Raw genomic sequence first — 20,550 nt, 5'->3', positions numbered from 1 at the left:
TTGTAATTAACTCTGCCTGTAATGTTTTTTTGTCAATTCATTAAATTTAATAGATACAAAGAAGATTTTCTTTTTCCTTACGAAACTGTCAAATTTATCCCGAACACCCTGTATATATATATATATATATATATATATATATATATGGAAATATAAATATATATATATATATATATATATATATATATACATATATATATATATATATATATATACAGTATATTTACCTTGGTATAATAAATGTTAAAGATACCAAGCATTTTTAAACCTGGTTTTATTCCATTTCCCAAGTAAGCAAACAGACAAACAAGTCAAGTTTGCGCCTGCAAGTGTTATAAGTCTTGCTGACCCTGCACGTAGTGGACGACCAAGGCAACTCATGGTAAAATACTTATAAGCTGTGTATTACTGAAACCTTGGTATTTTTAGCCTGGCTCCCACTGATGAGACCTCAATAAAGGTCGAAACCGGTCTGGGTAGTGGCTCCTTGCCTTTAATTCAAAGCATCATACATCTCCTCCAGGAGATGTGTTTTGCATTAAGGGTAAATATTCAGATTAGTGATCAGAGCTTATTCTACTTTTACCATGAGTTGCCTTGATCTTGCACTGCGTGCAGGATCAGCTAGACTTGCAAGCGCAAACTTGACTTGTTTGTCTGTTTGCTTACTTGGGAAATAAAGTAAAACCAGGTTTAAAAATGCTTGGTATCTTTAACATATATATATATATATATATATGTTAATAATAATTATAATTATAATAAGTATTATAATAATTATTATTATTATTATAATACCTATCATGGATACAGGCCTACAATGGCCTGTTCCAGCCTTAGAAATTATCCTCGAATCTCCTTAAAGGACATCTTGGTTTTCTTTTTCCTAATGGTCTGTAATTTAATACTTGTGTTGTTAATCTTTCTGTTTTCATTCTTTCAACATGTTCCATCAATTTATGTTTATATTTATTTATGTTTTTCGATTACTGATTCCTGGTTTAGTTCTTTCATAATTTCTTCATTTCTTTTGTGAACAGAGTATACTTTGTATTGTTTCTTATAAACTTCATTTCAGCTGTTATTAATCTTTGTTTGCTTTTGTGTTTTATTGTCCAGATTTCACTTCTATATAATAGTACTGGTATGTCTAAAGTATTGTATACTTTTAATATAGTTTGTTTTTGAACTAGATTAGATTTTAATTCAGAGTTAATTAGAACTGTAATTTTTAAATATTTCGCAGTTTTTAGATTTTAATCTTTTTCATTTTCATATATCTTTTTATTTTTCATTTTCATATATAATATTAAGGGCCTGTGTAGCTCAGTAGAAGTGGCGCTTGCGTCTTTTGCGCTTGTCCGCTTTAAGTTTGACCTGGGTTCTAGTCTAGCTGCTGACGGGAGGAACTTTTTCTAAGCCTACCTTCGACCGGTTCCCGAGTTAGTCGATCTCTGTCACGGGCAAGCGGATTTTTCCTCCCGAAAACCCGGGTTTTTCGTGTCGTAAACTCAAGAAAATCGACAGTAGTACCCACATTATTTCAGACACTGATATATCTTGTTAGGATTAGGTATCAAGAGATGGCAGCACTTGTTTGCGAGCCTCTTCATCGGAGGCTGCTCTAATTAGTGATAGACATGGGCCAGCTATCTCTGATTGGCTACTGGTGGAGATTGAACTGCCCACTCAGTCCTCAAAAGCTAGATAGGGTATTATTGACAATTGATATTTATGTCTTTAGGGGTGAAGCAGATGCTTTTCAGATTCCCTGCTATCTGTTGTGGTTACAGTGAAGGTAAAATTTATTAGCAGATTGTTCGCCCTGAATGGGCATGGATATTATGCATCACTAAAGGAGGCTAATATAGCTTTTGGTCTTCTATATTTGAATATGTCTGTTGGATCGTATGCTGCAGCTTGCTGAACAAATCATTGGGATGTGTGGACGTCTTTAGGAAAAACTTGGTTGCTAAGGATTGTAGAAAAGAGAAAATATAGGGAATATTTGTGTCTCTGTGGAGTTGATTGTTTCTAACATACCACGGGGCGTTCAGAATCATTCTCAAACACTTGTTCTGCACTCGCTGTATTTTGATGATGTTAGCATTAGAGGTGTGGCTCCAGGCCGGAGAGGCATAGGTGATTATAGGACGAATTGTCATCTGGTATAGTCGCAATTTGATTCTGTTGCTGAGCTTGCTATTTCTATTAATTAGCGGATAGATCTGAGCTATGGCTTTAGATGCCTTTGTGCACGCAGACTTAGTGTGCTGATTGAAAGATAGCTTTTTGTCGAGAATTACATCCAGGTAATTTGTTTCTGTCTGCCAGGGAATTTTAGTATTGAATAGTAACACATCTCCTACAGGAGACATTGGCCTTTTTGAGAAAAGAACGGCTGAGCTTTTCTGAGGGTTGACTTCCAATCTCCACTTAGCGAACCAACCCTCCAGCTTTAGAATGTTTTCTTGAAGCTTTCTGGTAATGAAATGGGGTCTGAGAGATCTGGTTAGTATTGCCGTATCGTCCGCATATAGGGCCAAAATGGAAGTCATCGGATTGTGCGGGATGTCTGACATGTATATAAGCCGAGTAGATTTTCAGTTTTCCAGTGGAGCTGGTGACTACTTCCACTCCTGTGATCTCAAGGTTAGTGGTTGAAGGATTGCTCACAGAGTGGTGCTTAATGTAGTTTTTAATGAAGATGGCAGTGCCGCCGACTCTGTAGAGTATTCTGTGAAATCTGTATAGGTGATATCCCCTTATTGTAGGATTGTCTGAGGGTATTAAATGAGTTTCACTGATTAAAATAACATCTGGTTGATACCTATATGTGAAGTCTTGGAGTTCCAGAATTTTTTTTTTGAGGCCATTTGCGTTCCAAGCAACTATCTAAAGAGATGCTGGAATGAGTTTGCTACTATTCATTTATGAGAGCTGTGAGGATGACCTGCGTTTCACGAAGAAATCTTTTAGTGGAGGTTTCAGTAGGGATTGATAGGTTGAAATTTTGTAGCATGTTTTCCAGTGAGGCCATAATAACAGCTGTTAGGTTTTTAGGTGCTGTTGGTTGATTTTGTTCTGGAATTGGTCTAATTGTACGGGTCACATCAGCATAACTTCTTGTTTGCTTTTGGGTGTCTCTATTATTGGAGGTCTCCGACTGTGGCCGCTGAGTCTTCGGTTTTGATGTCTGGGCCTCTGGCGTTCTTGTACTGTAGGAGGAGGGCTGATTGATTGCCTCCATCCGTCTGTTTTTTGGATGCTGAGTACGTCCTTTGCAGTTCGCAGGATGAGGGCCACTGCAGTTGGCACATTTGGCCGAGGTGGTCCTCGGCATGTGCAAGTATTGGTTGGGTGGCTGTGTCCACATTTTAAACATCTATATTCAGCTCTGCATAGATTCTGGGCATGGCCAAATTTCTGGCACCTGTGGCACTGCCCAGAAGATGATCTTTTACGGAGTGGATCCGGTGTGACGATGACACCACAGACTGTTTTTAAGTTGTAGAGATCCATGTATATTTTATGAATCTCAACAAGGACTAATGGCATGGGAATCTTGTCTGCTTTGTACATTCGTTGACCTTGACTGGAGGCAGATCCTGAGAATTTAGGTCAGCAGCTATTTCTGCTGTGTCAATGTCTTCACAGACACCACGAAGGACTACTTTTAAGTTTTTTTTTTTCAGAGCTGAGCGCAAAGGTATGATAGTGGATGCCTCTGTCGTCCAGTTCTTTGGTCAACCTTCTATAGTCTGTCACTGTTGCTGGCTGGATCGTTATGCCTTCATTCATGTTTTTGGCCTTAATGAAGCCGATATGCAAATTGGACATTGTGGATCTTAAAGCTGCCAAACTTATGCTTTTCTGTAAGGATGATCAGAGGCACCTTTTCTTTGGGAGAAATAGCGGCGTCCGAACCCTGAGAATCCTGTTCCATTTCAGTATTGTCATTGTGCGGTTCATCTGTTGTTCTTCGCTTTTTGCGTGCGCGCACTTCTACAAAGTCTGAAGATCATTTAGAAGGCACCGATTCTAAATGATCTTCAGCCAGGTCTGAGACACATTCGGGGGGGGGGGGGAGTGTCATGTAATTTCACTTTTCCCGGCCAATTATCACTCAGCAGCTTTCCTAGTCTGAATAATTCCATGTATACTTCCTCGAATTTGGTCTCATTCAGAAGTTATGCCATTTCAATAATTTAAAATGTGTTAAGACACAGATGGAGAAAGAGTAGAGATTTCTCAGGTGTCCCGAGCAGGCAAAGTTAATCCTGTGAACTTTTGAGGGTCCACTAGCAAATTCCGTAGACACTCTTAGGTGTCTACCAGCAATAAAATGTCACTATAAGAAACAAACAAAGGCGATACCAGCGGCTGTAGGCCTAGTGTATCGCCCTTGAATTACAAATGACATCTGGATAAAACACTATGGAAAATAAAGTGACTGTTTATGGTAGCAAGCAATTAACTACTATTACTAATGAATAAGCATAAATATAAATCGCTAAAAACATATCAATGAAATTCACAATTCATCATCAATAATACATGACAAGAAACAACATTAACACACGAGGCGCCATCTTTTTCTCCCCATGACACCTAGATAGGGTATAAAGGCTTTTATACCCTATCTATTTGTTCATCACCCTATTAGGGAATAAAAGGTGTTAGTTGATTTATTTATTTTTTTTATATACATTATCATATATCCTAGGTTGTTAAATGAATTCACCTGTTCTAAAATCTTGTTATCTATTACTGTTTTATTTCTTACTGGATGCTGTCCTGTAAAGCCCATCTTTTTTGTTTTTTCTGTTGATATTATCATTCCATAATATTTCGCTTTTTACTCTATACGCTTTCATTTAAATTTAAAATATATCTCTCTCTCTGTAAGTTACATTCAGAATTTGTAATTATTATTATTTGTTCATCACCAAAAAGGAGAGTTTAAGTTTACAGTAGGAGAAAGTTTAATCCCTTGATGGGAATTTTAATTCAATTTTATTATTTCATTTAAATAAATATTAAAAAGAATTGCTAAAATGGAACACCCTTTGTAAACTCCTTCCTTTTCTCTCGCTTGGATATGATAGTTCACAATTTAATTTTATTTGTATTTAATGATTTTCATATATACTTATGGTAGTTAGTTAGAAGTTAGATAGGGCTAAATGGCCTCGCCTACTCCCATATACGGGAATAAAAAGGCGTTAGATGATTTTTTTTTTTTTTACTTATGGTAGTTTTGGAATATTATTTGGTATTTGTCTTTCTTTTAATATGTTAAATAAAATACTTCTTTTAACTTTATCAAATGCTTTTTCAAAGCCAATAAATGTAACATGTGTTTTTAAATTGTAATATATTCTTTTCTCTATTATCAATTTTAGGCAAAAGGCCTGGTGTATAGATGATCGTCATTTTATAAATCCATTTTGTACTTCTAATATTAAACCCTTAGAATCATTTTATTAGTTTGTTATTTAAAATTCTACTATACATTTTATGTCAGGAATTTAGAATTCTTATACCTCTATAGTTTTTAGGCTCATCTTTATTACAATTTTTTTAAAGGGATTACTATTGCTTATTTCCATTATATTGGTGGGTTAATTTTTTGAATAGATTTTATTTTAAAATAATAAGTCTTTCTTTAAACTTTGCTCCTGTATATTTATATAATTCTGAACTTATCTTTTCCAGGTGCTTTTTCGTTTCTTATTTTTTTCAAGCTGATTTCTAATTATTATTTTTTGGTTATTACAATTTAATTTTAATTGAATGTTTGCCGGTTATCTTTTTTAAAATATTTATCTGTCCACAATTCTTTATAAATATTTAGAAATTCCTCTAATATCAACTTAATTTTACTCTTTTTTTAGTATCTGTACTTAAATGTTTCAAAATTATATATACATTGAATCTTATTCTATATAAGCCATTTTCTAAATTAGAAATAATAATAATAATAATAATAATAATAATAATAATAATAATAATAATTAAAAAAAATTTTTTTAAACATTTTTATTATTTCTCAGATAAATTACATACATTATAGGAACACAATTATGCTTAACAAATACTTTCTTACAAAAAATTTTTTTGAATAATAATAATAACAATAACTGTTTACAACATATATTATTATAATAATCGTAATGATGATTATTACAGATGTTTCTTTGCAATTTTACACTCTATATATACAATATCAATGGATATAATCACTCTATATTGCATACTTTTGTTACAGTTATTACATACATTTGATTACATATGATACATTACTTACATTTGTTTACATATGACACTTACATTACATACATTGGTTTACATGTGATATGTACATTACATGCATTTGGTTACATATGATACATCTTGAATGAGAACTAATTTCTCTGCTTTCATCCTCGAAGCTTATATGTAAGCTTATCTGAAGATGACACCAGTTGGTTATTATTTATTGTTTTTTTGCCGTGTTGGAAAGCTGCGAAACCTATGATTGAGAAATTCGCACGCACGCACGCACGCACGCACGCACACGCACGCACGCACGCACACACACACACACACACACACACACACACACACACACACACACACACACACACACACACACACACACACACACACACACACACACACACACACACACACACACACACACACACACACACACACACACACACACACACACACACACACACACACACACACACACACACACACACACACACACACAAGAACAGAGACATGGACCAAAAGAATTTCATTTTCTGTAACAAAATATTTACTGAACTTGAGCTGCAAGAGTTACGTAATAATCCAACAACTCCAGACAGCAAATCATCAGGAGGTAGCTATATCAAACTTTGGAATTCAACTAAGTAAACATTAAGCTGACAACATACCTCAGAATGTTTTGACAGAAGTGCAGTGTAAAATGAAGTCAGGGATATTGGAACATATGAACTCCATAAATGACTATAAGGCTACCACCATTAAAAGCGTTACAACAATCTAAGCTAAAACAGCTCCTCTAAGACGCAAATGCTGTAATTGAAACCATCACACCTAACAGTATAAAGGAAACAAATCAGCTCCTATACAGAATAGCCTATATCATTTTGGTGAAGCTTTGTTGCAAACCGAAAGAGCAAAAGCCGAGGATGAAACAATCTGCACCATGGAAAGTCCGGTTAGCACGAAAGGTCAACAAACTTCGAGCTGATCTAAGCAACTTAAAAAGTTTTAAAGAAGGACAGCTGAAAAATAATAACATCAAACACAAACTGATTAACACATATAATTTGGCCAACAAAAGCTGAAGTTACTGAAGTGATAAAACAAAGAATTACAGCGATTGCACAGAAAATTAGAAAATATGAAGCAAGAATAAACCAATATGTACAATATATGCAATTTCGACAGACCAAACATAAGTTCTTTTCGTCTCTCCAGAGAAATACAAATACAAACCATCATTCATTAGAAAAAGAAGAAACACTCAAATTTTGGAAGTCAATCTGGGATAATCCTATTGAACACAATAAAGATGCTTCATGGATTAAAGATATAGAATCAGAAATGAAACAAAATCAAATGCGAAATGTCATAATCAATAAAGAAATGGTCAGTGCTCAAGCTAGAAAATTAAAAAACAGGAGCGCACCTGGCAAAGACGAACTACATGGATTTTGGTTAAAATATCTAATCAGTCTACATGACCGAATGGCAGAACAATTTAATTGGAGGACTGGATGATATCTAGGCACACGTTTGTCTTCACGAAAGATGAGGATAAGGATGTAGATCCAAGTAACTATCGTCCAATAACATGCCTACCGAATATGCTTAAGCTGTTAACTAAAATCATCGCAAATTCCGTATACCAATACTTATCAAAGAATCAGATTTATCTGATTGAACAAAATGGCAGTTTTCAAAAATCTAGAGGAACAAAAGACCAGATCCTTATTAATAAAATGATTCTCAGAAACTCCAAAAAACGAAAAACGTACTTTAACATGGCATGGATAGACTACAAGAAAACATTCGATTCCTTCCCACACTCCTGGATCCTAAAATCACTAAAAATATTTGGAATTAGCAAAAACATATGTTCATTTCTGGCTGCTGCTATGAAATCATGCAAAACAACATTAATTGTGAATAATGAACGATTTGGAGATATCAACAATAAACGTGGACTTTTCCAAGGTAATTCCTTGTCACCATTGCTCTTCAATATTTCATTGATACCTTTGTCAATGATTCTGAAGAAAACAAAACTGGATATGAAATTCCTAAATGTAATATTAAAATTTCTCATCTGTTGTATATGGATGACTTGAAGTTATATGGAAAATCGGCCTAGCAAATAGATTTTTATTGAACACAGTTCGTATTTATTCAGGACATCAAAATAAAATTTGGTTTAGATAAATGAGCAATTTTATCTATTAAACAAGGGAAAATTAATGACACTAGCAGTTTTAATTTTGATCAAGAGGAATATATAAAAGCAATTTCAACTGACGAACACAATAAATACCTATGAATATTAGAAGCCAATGATATTCTCCACTCGAAAGTTAAACAACAGGCTACATCAGCATACATCAAAAGAGTTAGAAATATTCTGAAAACAAAACTAAATGGATTAAACACAATTAGAGCAATGAATTCTTGGGCTATACTAGTAATCGATACACAGCTGGCACAATAGATTGGACAAAAGAAGACCTGAACAAACTAGGCCGCAAAATTAGAATACTAATGACTATGCATCATGCATTACATCCACGAAGTAATGTTGACCAGTTGTACCTGCCGAGGAGAATAGGTGGACGGGGTCTGCTGCAAGTGAGACAGACTGTGGAAGAAGAAGATATTGGTTTAAGAAATTACATCGACAATAGCTCTGAGCCAATGCTTCAAGCAATTACACAAGAGGGACTTCTAAAAGCAACAGGAAACAAATCTGATTACAAAAAGGAACAACAAAATATCCGATATGTGCGCTGGAAATATAAACTCTTGCATGGCCAATTTCTTCGAGATGCTGAGGACAAAATTGAACTGAGCAAGATATGGCAATGGCTACAACACGGATACATTAAAAAAGAAACAGAAGGATTTATTCTAGCAGCTCAAGAACAGGCATTACAAACTAATGCAATGAAAGCAAAATTTTTGAACATCAATAATAACAGCAAATCCAGATTATGCGATTGGAAAGATGAGATTGTAGAACATCTAATCAGTGCCTGCAGCAAAATAGCTGAAACTGATTATAAATACCTCCATAATCAAGTGGCCAAAATAGTTCATTGGCATGTATGAAAAAAATATGGCTTTCGTACTTCTGATAACTGGCGGCAGCATGAAATAGAGACTGTATTGGAAAAGGAAACAGCAAAAATTCTCTGGGACTTTAAGATACAACCTGATCGGCATTCGGAACACCTGACACATTCAATAGACATTCAATAGACCTGACATCACAATTATCGAACATCGCAAGTTTGGATTATTGATATCGGAGTACCCAGTGATAACAACATTAACAAAAAAGAACCGGAAAAAATTACTAAATATCGAGATCTGGCAATCGAAGTTGGCGACTGTGGCTTAAATACACCAAAATCATCCCAATAGTTATCGGTGCACTTCGTGCAACTTCAAAGAAGCTATTCAACTATTTACAGCAATTAAAAATCAATGAAGTGACCCTATATCACCTACAATAAAGAGCATTACTTGGAACAGTCCATATTTTACGACGCTGCCTAACGGACTATTCTTAAATTCTTGGGTAGATTCTGAATTGTTCTGTATCACCAGTCAAATTTTTGTTTATATGATATCTTGTTTTGACTGTGTATCAATTATGTGAATAAAATAATAATAATAATAATACTTCCATAATAATATAATATAATATAATATAATATAATATAATATAAAAGAAAGCCTGTGTGGGTTGGTGGATGTGGTGTTTGCACACCATGGCGCTTGGCCGCACGAAGAAAGACGTGATTTCGAGTCCAGTTGGCGACGAGAGGAAATTTTTCTAACTCAAATTTTTTCTAACTCAAATGCCAGAGATCGATCAACTCAGGAACCGGTCCTTTTTTGGACCGGTTCCTGATCTCTGGCACGGGCAAGGAGTTTTTCTCCCGGAAACTAGGGTTTTTTGTCCCGTAAACTCAAGAAAAATCGACCGTAGAACCCACACTATTTCAGACATTAAATATATTGTGTTAGGGTTAGGGACCTCGAGATGGCGGCACTTGTTGAGCCATTCTTTTCACTGCGTGCCGCTTAATTAGTGATAGCCTTGAGTCAGCTATTTCTGATTGGATACCAGTGGAGATTGAACTGCCCACTCAGTCTCCAAAAGTTAGATAGGGCTAAACGGTGTCGCTTACTCCCTATACGGGAATAAAAAAGGCGTCAGCTGAATTTTTTATTTTTTATAATATAACAGGGGTGGGCAAGTTGTTTGGTAATAGGAGTCGCATGTAATACATTTTTGAATGTTCAAGAGCCGCTATATTATTTTAAAATTGTATTTATAAATAATAAAAAATAAAACTATATAGTAGTTTTACTCACCAAAGAAGCATATGTTTAATCGCTACTCGTTGAAGGCTTTGATTGATTCTTCATTTGTGCAGTTAATATTTTAAAATCTGGCTGGTAGGATGTCAAAGCTGTTCCAAGAAGCTCGGTGAGGTGGCTGTTAGTGAGGATAGCACGATGTTTTGACTTGACAAATTTCATTACAGAAAAGAGAGATTTACAGCAGTAAGGTGTCCCCAAAACAGAGAGTAGTCGGAAGCCAGTTTTCTGAAGATTGGAATACTTTGCTTCTGGGATTTGTTTTCAAAAGTCAGTTACAGATGATTTTTTATGTACTAGCTTCAAACCCACATCTTCCTGCAGTTCAATAAGCTCTGTCTCTATTGAAGCAACATCCACGGTAAAAGGTGCAACAACAGGACATTCATCGTTGATGACATCAATCACAAAAAGATTTTCACAAGAATTCAAAACATGGCTTTAACTTTTTTAGTTTCTCAAACCTATTCTCAAAATCATTATAAAGTGTTTCTAAGTTTCCTTCATATTGTTTCAGTTAAAATCGTCCTGCCATTGTTGGTTAAACACTTTCATTTCTTGTTCGTATTTACGTTTTATACTCTTCTGTTGCTCAGTCATTTTAAACAAGGGTTTTATAACTTTCGCTAAAATCAATCTTAATTATTTATTAATCAGAAAAGTACTTATCTACACTAAAATTTGCTAATTATTTTCCGCTACCACCACGAGCACGTAGCTTGTGTGTACTGCATGAAGAGTGACGACGCTGGGTCCAGGCAACAGAGGCAGTGAATAATGCAGCGATTATAGTTGTCACTTTTGGAACTAATTTTGACTGCAGCGACACAGGCCATAAAATGTCGAAGCACTTTTAACCAACCAAAACGATAATAAAATCCACTTTAACAACCCTTTTGGCCGGTACCATTTAAAAGCTAAACATGTAAAGTTTCAAAATATATGTTTTTTTACTTATCTTTAAAGCATTTACGAAATCAAATATTCAAATATTGGTACATACTATACTACTATAGATTATTAATATAAAAGTTTAGAAAAAATGGCAATGAAAACTAGTATGGTCTCTGGAGCCGGACAGAGTAGCTTTGGCATTTTGCCAATCCTTATAATATAATATAATAATGCATCAGTGGGTTTATTTTAGTTAATTTCTTATTTATTTTATTATCTCTTAAGAACAACTCATTTCCTATACATCTGCTTTTGATATTAAAAAGAAAAAAAAAAGTCGTATTTTATTGTTGCGTATTGTAATTCACGTGAAGTTTTTCGCTGTCCCAATTCGATTAGAAATAGAACAGGGGAATAATACGAAGAGAGAGTTGGTGTTTTTGAAGTTGTGCGTGACGGTGAAAATTTATTTCGGTGTATTTATTGTACAGTTGAGATTTATGGTTTTGCAAGTATTTATTTATTTTTATGCTTGCTTCTCTAAGCCTCATTGGCTCGGATAAGATTCTTTAAATTAAATATGCTTCCGTTCGATATGTTTAAATTATTCACTTTCCTTTCTTGAGACATGTGTTACAGTAATCGGCATTCACTTGTTGCCAAATGCGAACGGTTGTCAACGGCACTTGTTCTTTGATGTAGTTTTGAAATTGCTAAGATGATTGCCAAAAGAGGACCCACTCGCGCGTTTACAACGTTTTGTCTTGCGTTTAATTTGTGTTTAGCCATAATTATTGTGTTACTAAATAAATGGGTATATGTCAAGATTGGGTTTCCAAACATAACAATGACATTTATTCATTTTTTAATGACGTTTATTGGTCTATTGATTTGTCTTAGATTTGAAGTCTTTCAAGTGAAAAAATTGCCTATATTACAACTAATTCCTCTTGCACTGACATTTTGTGGCTTTGTGGTATTTACGAACTTATCGTTAGGAAGTAACACTGTTGGAACCTATCAGATTTTGAAAACTATGACAATGCCATGCATTATGATAATTCAAACTTATTTTTATGAAAAGCATTTTCCCTGTAAAATCAAATGTACATTGGTAAGAATTAATTAAAACTTTGGTAATGACAATGACTATTTTTTGTTTTTTCAGTTATTACAGTTGACCTGAGTTTTATTCACTACTCTAATACACAACTTATCATAATCAATGGAAGTCCAATTGTGTAATTTTAGCAACCCGGTTATTTTATTTAAATACTAATGATGTGCATCTTTCTAGAAAGCACTTAAAACTGAGATCTTCTCTTTTAACGTGAAAAAAAAAAATGGATAAACTAATAACTGCTGAATTCTTTCATTTTTTATAATTCGACAGTTAAGTGAACTAGCAATTTTTTGAAAGCAAGTATTATGTATTTGGATCTGATATTAATATTGTTTCAGGAAAATAAGAGCTGCCTTAATGGTGCTTATATTTATTTATTTTACATGAGATGGTATCATACACACAAATTACTAAAAGTGTCAATCTTGTTTACTATAGGCGAAAACCTTTAACTGTGATATATGAACTTTCCCTACTGCATTTTGGAAACACTGCATGTTTTCAAGTAGCTTGACATAGGAGAATATTGATCTACCTCCTTTCTTCTGTGTCTGTTCTTTTTTCTATTGTGAAATTAAGTACCCAGATTGTTTTTGTGATTCACTGTTTTTGTTAACATTTTATATACTACATTTCTGAGATTGGATTTCAATGTTGTTATTGGTATGACTATCAGAACTTTGTGGACTAGCAAGGCTCATTACATGAGGTGTACCTACAACCATGCCAGTTTGCCAGTTTTACTTATTAAATTAATTTAATAGTACTGTACTTGCACTCTTGGAAGTGCATTCCTCTTGTCCTCCCATTTATCCATGTCAAAAAATATTCACTTTAATTAGTGTGCTCTCCCCCCCCCCCCCAATTCCTTGCAAAAATAATTCATCTATTTGGGAAGCACCTCTTAACTTGTAAATCTTATGGATATCACAATTAAAAAAGTTGGGTAGTCTGGTATCAAACCTGTCATGATATCTGTAAATGAACTACTACTTACTTACTTAAACCTCTTCGCTCCACCTCGGAGCATAGGTCTTCCACCACCATTTTCCACCAGACTCTGTTTTTTGCTTCTGCTTTTATTTAGTTCCAGTTTTTATTAATATTTACTATTTCTTTCATTAATGTTCTTTATTCTTCTTTTACCCTTTGGGTTACAATCTAGAGCCTGTTTTACTATTATTTTATCTGCTTTCCTCAACACATGTCCCAACCACCTCCATTTCCTTTTGCATATCTGTTGCAACATGGGTTTCTGGTTTGTTCTCTGCCATAGTTCTTCGTTTGATATTTGTTTTGGCCAATATATTCCCAGCATTCTTAAACACTTGCTTAGGAAGATCTGGACATTGTTAACTATATTTTTGTTTAACATCCATGTTTCTGATCCATACATTAGTATTGCTTTTATATTTGAGTTAAATATTCTCATTTTAGTTTTTATAGACAAGTTCTTGTTTTTCCAAATATTTCTAAGTTGGTTGAAAGTTGAATAAGCCATCTGTTTCCTTCTGTTTATATCTTCAGTAGTACCTCCTTTTATTGATACTATTGAACCAAGATATATAAACTGTTCTACTTCTTTAAGCAATGTTTCTTTTATTGTTATTTGTTTATTTTTTTGCTTTGCATTTATTAACATTGTTTTATCTTTATTTATCCTAAGACCAACTTTTCTGGCTGTTTCACAAGATTTGTTGTTTTTTGTCTTATATGTTGGCGTTTCTGTGAAAGTAAGCAGATATCATCTGCAAAATCTAGATCGTGGAGTTGGTTTTGAAGTGACTATTGTAATCCTATATTTCCATGAGATACTTTTCTCATCACCCAGTCTATGATAATTAAAAATGTAATAGGAGAGTGTATACAACTTTGCCTTACTGCTGTCTTTGTTTTTCAAGGTTCTGAGAGGATATTTCCATGTATTATTTAATTTCAAAATTTTCATACATTTTTTAAATTATTCTTATTATTTTTTATGGGAGTCCATAATGTTTAAGTAGTTTCCATAGGGAAGATTGTTTACACTGTCGAAAGCTTGTTCAATATCGATAAAATTTAAATATAAGCTTGCCTGCTATTCCAATGATTGTTCTGTGATAATTCGTAGGATAGCAATGTGGTCGGTGCATGATCTATTGGCCTCCAAATCCTGCCTGTTCTGGTTTTAGTTGTTTTTCTATTTCTCTTTTGATTCTTTCTAGTATTTTACTTATAACACTCAACAGTGTTATACCATTCCAATTTTTGCATTCAGATAGGTTCCCATTTTTGGGTAATTTAACCAGTATTTCATTCCTTGGGCTACTCTTCTTTCTGCCATATCTCATTCAGTAAGGGATATAATATCTCTGCAATAATTTTTTGATTTGCTTTTAGTATATCGCCTGGTATGTTATCTGCTCCTTGTGCTTTACTTGTTTTGAGTTATTGCTTTTGTAATTTCTATTTTTGTTATTTCATTCAAATTTATGTCCAGCAATGTAATTTGTTCATTTAATTCTGGGCTCTGGTTGCCATCAGTCATTCCTTAAAATTTCTCTGAGAAGAATTGCACCCATTTATTTATCTGTCCTTTTTCATTTAATAATAGTTTTCCTTCTTTCTTCTTGGGCTAGATTCTCTATGTATTTTCTTTTATCGTTTCTTGCATTTCTTTTTATTTCTTTGTTAATTGCTCTATATCTTTCTGCTTGTTATTCTTGTTCAACATCTTCATTTTTATTTTATTTTTATTTTATTCTATCTCTCTCTCTTCTCTATTTTTATTTAGTGTTTCCTGATATCCATTTGTTGTCTGTGCTAGTTTGAAATCTCAATATTTTTTCTGATGTGCTTATTAGTATGTCTTTAATCTTTGTCCATTTTTCCTGTATGTTATCTCCTCTTTTTTCAGGTTTATCCCATTTATACTGTAGAGTTGTAAATTTATTTCTAATCTTTTTGTTTTTGAGTTTTTCAGTTCTAAACCTCTTCGTATTGTTTGTTTTATTTTTAAAATATTTTTACTTTCATGATAGATGTTAGGAGAAAGTGATCTGAATATGCCTCTGCTCCTCTTTTAACTCTAACATCCAGGAGTGATTTCCTCCAATTCCTTGTTATAAGTAAACGGTCTATTTGGTTCTTCATCTTCCTATCTGGTGCTATCCATGTCCACTTATGTATTTTTTTTTTTATGTTGGAAGAGACTCCTTCCTATTACAAGCTAGTTGAGCATACAAAAGTCTACAAATAACTCTCCATTTTCATATATTTCTCCTTCTAATGGTTTCCCATAACAATTTCTTTATTAGTATTTCAATCTTCCAATGTAGATGAACTTTCACAAAAATCAGTGGTTTCCATATAGGCAGGTGACTGTCAATACTGATCTTCAATTCCCTGCATAGAGTTTGGTGGGTGAGAAACAGCCTTCATTAAATGCTGTTGGTGCACACAGGAAGTTCTGTTTGTGTGTACAAGCCTTCTCTGATGAAGGCAATCTCGTTCCTGACACATTCTTAGTACCATAAGCCTTTTAGACAAGCAATTTGGGTTATTTTTTCACTTATTAAACATCTGGGTTATCTTGCCTTTTGAGAAACCAGTCAGCTTTGTCATTTTTGAAATCATGGTTCCAGCCAGATGGGCATCCACAATAAGCCTTTTATGGAACTCCAGAAGATGAGTTTTTTCCCTCATTGTGATCAGCACTATTGACGATTATTGACCAGCAGCATTCTTGCATAGTCACCTAGGACACACACAGCCCTTGGCAACTATTTAAGGCCTGTGACCAAATATTTGCATATATGCTGTGTGAATAACCTTTATGTACATCTACATAAAGGTTTCTAATTCAATAGCTGGTGTGTGTATCTCACTTTTTAACATTTACATCACAGTGGTGTTTTTGTATAATCAGATTTCTTAATTTAGAAATATTAGCAAACAGAAGCAGAGATAATTTCTTAAATAAGAAAAGTATTTTACTTGTTCAGAAAACATGAAGTTACATCATGTTACTTCTATAAACATGACTTAGCATTTTACTAGTTTCAGAATTTTCTCCCTGAAACTAAAAAAACAAATACGATATTTGTTCCTTGTTTTTGTAACAAATGCAGCACAGTTGTTTTCATAATACATAATTTATTGTAATAAAATCACACCCATTCCAGATATGTTGATGCTTTCTAAATAGTTTTATTTCTGAACAAAGTTTTAAGCAGCTTAAGAGCATATTTCAACTGTTGCTGTTGACCCAGTACTGTCATATGTCCTGTAATCTAATTACTCTTTTGACAGACTTATTTTTACTTATATACATTGCAGTGAAGTGATGGGTCGCTTTACACTCCACCAGTCGGATGGACATGTGAGTTTGGAGACATCTTCACAAGAGATAATCAAGACTGTCTTTTGTCCACAGTGAAGGATTGTGGTGGCAGAGTCATGGTATGGGCAATGTTCTGTTCTGCAGGTGTGTGTGTGTGGGGGGGCCCATATGTGGTGTAGGCATGAGATTCAATGTCTCTAAGTGCCAGAAGGTGCTGGCTAACCATCTCTCTCTGGAGCGATGACATTGTTTTATGGGGATGCAACAAATTGTTTCTTCCAGCAGGATAATGCACCATGCCATGCTGCGTGTACAACACAAAGGTGGTTCTGGTTCACAGAGGTTGTCATTAACTTGTTGCCTTGGCCATCATAGAGTCCTAATTGTAGTGACGGATATTCTGGAGCACCACATATGCCTGTGCAAGCCACCTGTCATCAAACACCATCAATTGTTGGAGTGTTTGAAGGTCGAATGGCAACATATTCCACCAGAACAGTGTCAGCAACATGTATACAGCCTTCCATGATGTGTTGTAGTGGTTATTGCTGCAAAGAATGGCCCATTATATGTAGGGCCTGCCAGACAAGTGGTGTCCAGATACTTTTGGCAGGGCAGTGTATATCTTCATCTCCTTCCAGGTGACCAGATCTTCACAGAAATTAATCTGTGGCTTAATTAAGGCCACAGATTGAATGGAATGGAATAATATCTTCTTTATTTCTATATGCCAAGGTCATTTTCATAATTGCCATAATCCATTGTGCTGTTCTCACAATTTTAACAATGTGCATTACACCACATACAAGACTGTCTCGTGCCCACAGTGAAGGATTGTGGTGGTGGTGGAGTCATGGTATGGGCAATGTTCTGTTCTTCAGAATTTGCCCACTAGTTGTATACTCTGGCATCCCATCATTACCTACCAAATAACAAAATCTTACACTTCATAATATTGAAAGAGTAGCTATATTCACATTGTCTGTTCAGATTCTCTAGTCCACTCATCATAGTACTTGTCATCTCAATCATCTTGCCATCATCTTCCTAGGAAACACAGTATCAACAACTTCTTGGACTCATTGACCGTTCTTGCTCTCACCACTCTATCAGGCAATACCTTCCACGATTCAACCACCCTCTATGCAAAGAAACCACTCCTCACCTTCTTGCTCACAACTTCCCTTTGCAACTTCCAGAGATGGCTCCTTCCTGTTGTTCCGCCAAGCGAAAGAATTCCCCAGTGTCAGCCCTGTAACTACCTCTCAACAGTTTAAGTCGCAATCATATCACCTCTCCTTCTATCTACCAAACTCTGCAGTCAACACTCCCTCAGCCAATCCTCATAACTAACATTGTTAAGTCCTGAAACCATCTTTTTTATCTGCCCCTGTACCCTTTCCATAGTTAATTTATCCCTTTCAAATCCTGGGGACCAAATTTGAGAACAATAGTCTAAGTGTGGTCTAATCAGGATCTTATACAATGGAACGATAATTTATCTTCTCCACCTTTGCAATATGTTCCCTGAATTTCAGTTTTCTATCAATCATCACCCCAGATCTTTTGTTTCTTCTACTTCCTCCAGTATAGCTCTTCCAGTCAAGTATGCAGCATCACATCGATGTTTCCCAAACCTTACGACCTTACATTTTGCTGCATTAAACTGACACCCCCATTTATTTGCCCATCTGTCTAGTTTATTGAAATCCTCTTGCTGGGCTGCCACATCTGCAGTTTTACTAATAAACCTGCCCTGCTTCACATCATCTGCAAATGACTGAATATCCCCTTGCAATCTGTTGACAATGTCACTGATATAAAGGTTAAACAATACAAGTCCAGTACTGAGCTCTATGGGACCCATTTGTAACCTTCTGCCTCCTTGATACTGCCTCACCATACACAACTCTCTGATACCTATCAGACAGCCAGTCCTGAATCCAGTTGCCTATCCCGACATCTAAACTCATGTGCTGCAACTTAAATATCAGCTTATCATATGGCATCCTGTCAAATGTCTTTGCAAAATCCAAAAAAAATGGCAGTGTATGCCTTTCCCCTCATACTGTTCTTGTTACTTTATTATAAAAGGCAATCATATTACTAAAGCAAGAGCATCCCCCTTAACAAATCGATATTGATTCTCACAGATAACATTACCCTCATCTGTCCAATGCTGTATATGGTCCCTCACTAATTTCTCCAAGATCTTTACAACTACTGATGAAACACAAACTGGCCTATAGTTCCACATCCAGTCTGCTACTGCCCTTATGCAATGGCACTATCTTTCCTTCCTTCCTTCCATTCCCTGGATACTTTTCCCATAGCCAGACCTTCATTGAAAAGCCAGGTCAGTGGAGCTGTCAGTTCTTTAGCACATTCAATACATTTAAGTATGACATGTATAAGTATTAAGTGCCACCAAAATTTGTTTCCATCTACCAGCATGAAATTTTTTTTAATGTATTGTGAATAGGCTAATACAGAATTCAGACCCTTTGCTCTGGAGACCAAACCCAGAAATTTTTCAATAATTTCAGGTCTCCAGTAAGCAGGGTAATGCTCCTACACTCAATGAAATTTATGTTTTATATAAAAGCATTTATAAACACTCATGTTCACTTTGGCATTCAATCCCACAGCCTTTGTTTGCAGATCTGGTGCCACCATCCACTTGGTCAACCAGCTGACTTGCTTGAGTTGTTATGCATCTACTAATTCCCTGCTCCTGGTCTCTTGTATTTTAAATAAATTGGCAGATCTGCCGGGACACATATTGCTGAACACCAGGATTACATCTGCTATTTGGAACCACTGGAACGAGAGACATCCTGGGCTGCACACATCAGTCTATCTGCTGTGGCCAAAGTACATTACTTGGAAATATTGATCTGACATATCTCAGTCAACTTCACCCAGAGCAGAAACCTATTCAAAATCCCCTTGTAACAATATCACATCAGATCTCTTTGCTGATCTCTCCTTGAATCTTACTTTGAACAAAACTATTCTTATGCAAATGTTTTATAAATTAGAACAACTGCTCAAGAACAGAATCCAATTTATACACTACTTATCATCTTTCTCTTTCAAATCATCATGCCTCCATATTCAAACTGCCAACATCTAATCATTCTGGTAATCAGTTCACCTATTGACTCCCCATCACCACCATTCTTCCTCAGTTTCTGCAATAGTTTGACATGTTTTCTACCCCACATGTTCTGCCTTTACAAAATCTAGAAAAATTACTGCGTAATCATCTCCTTTGTTTAGTACAGTTGTGACTCTGTTATAAAACATAGCCAGTTATTTCACTTAATAAATTCATACTTTCTCTGCATATTCTTATCAAACAAATTCTGTATTCTATTGTTAACATTTTTCCTACCATACCTGATATGCAATCAGGCCTACAGTTTGTCTCCACTGACTTGGATTCTCCCTTATGTAGTGGCACTTATTTTTCTTTCCCTCAACCCAATAGGGACTGTTCCTGTTGCCAGGCTCTTTCGTTGAACAACAAAATTAAGGATTCTGATAGTTATAGCTCCTTTGCATA

The 20,550-nt window shown here is 35.1% G+C and overlaps 1 protein-coding gene across 3 annotated transcripts in view; it reads left to right on the top strand.

Annotated features, from left to right (window-relative positions):
- The first annotated feature begins 11,754 nt into the window (after positions 1-11,754).
- LOC150109230 (solute carrier family 35 member E3-like) overlaps positions 11,755-20,550 on the top strand; it is a 113,795-nt gene continuing 104,999 nt past the window's right edge. The window contains exon 1 of one of the 3 annotated variants that reach the window (XM_090406483.1): positions 11,755-11,776. Coding sequence is in view for 2 of the 3 variants with exons in the window: in XM_090406468.1 (XP_090262594.1) it covers positions 12,257-12,652 (396 nt within the window). In the remaining variant the exon portion in view is untranslated. Of the gene's footprint in view, positions 11,777-11,883; positions 12,653-20,550 lie in introns of those variants that run through there. The other 2 variants (XM_090406474.1, XM_090406468.1) reach the window with 2 other exon arrangements.

This window comes from Typopeltis vanoorti, chromosome 2 (genome assembly GCF_054136105.1).
Source record: "Typopeltis vanoorti isolate ZY-2024b chromosome 2, IOZ_Tvanoo_1.0, whole genome shotgun sequence".
In the NCBI taxonomy this organism is placed as follows: domain Eukaryota; kingdom Metazoa; phylum Arthropoda; class Arachnida; order Uropygi; family Thelyphonidae; genus Typopeltis; species Typopeltis vanoorti.
Note: the sequence above shows the minus strand (reverse complement) of the source record. Positions and strands in the feature narration are given on the sequence as shown.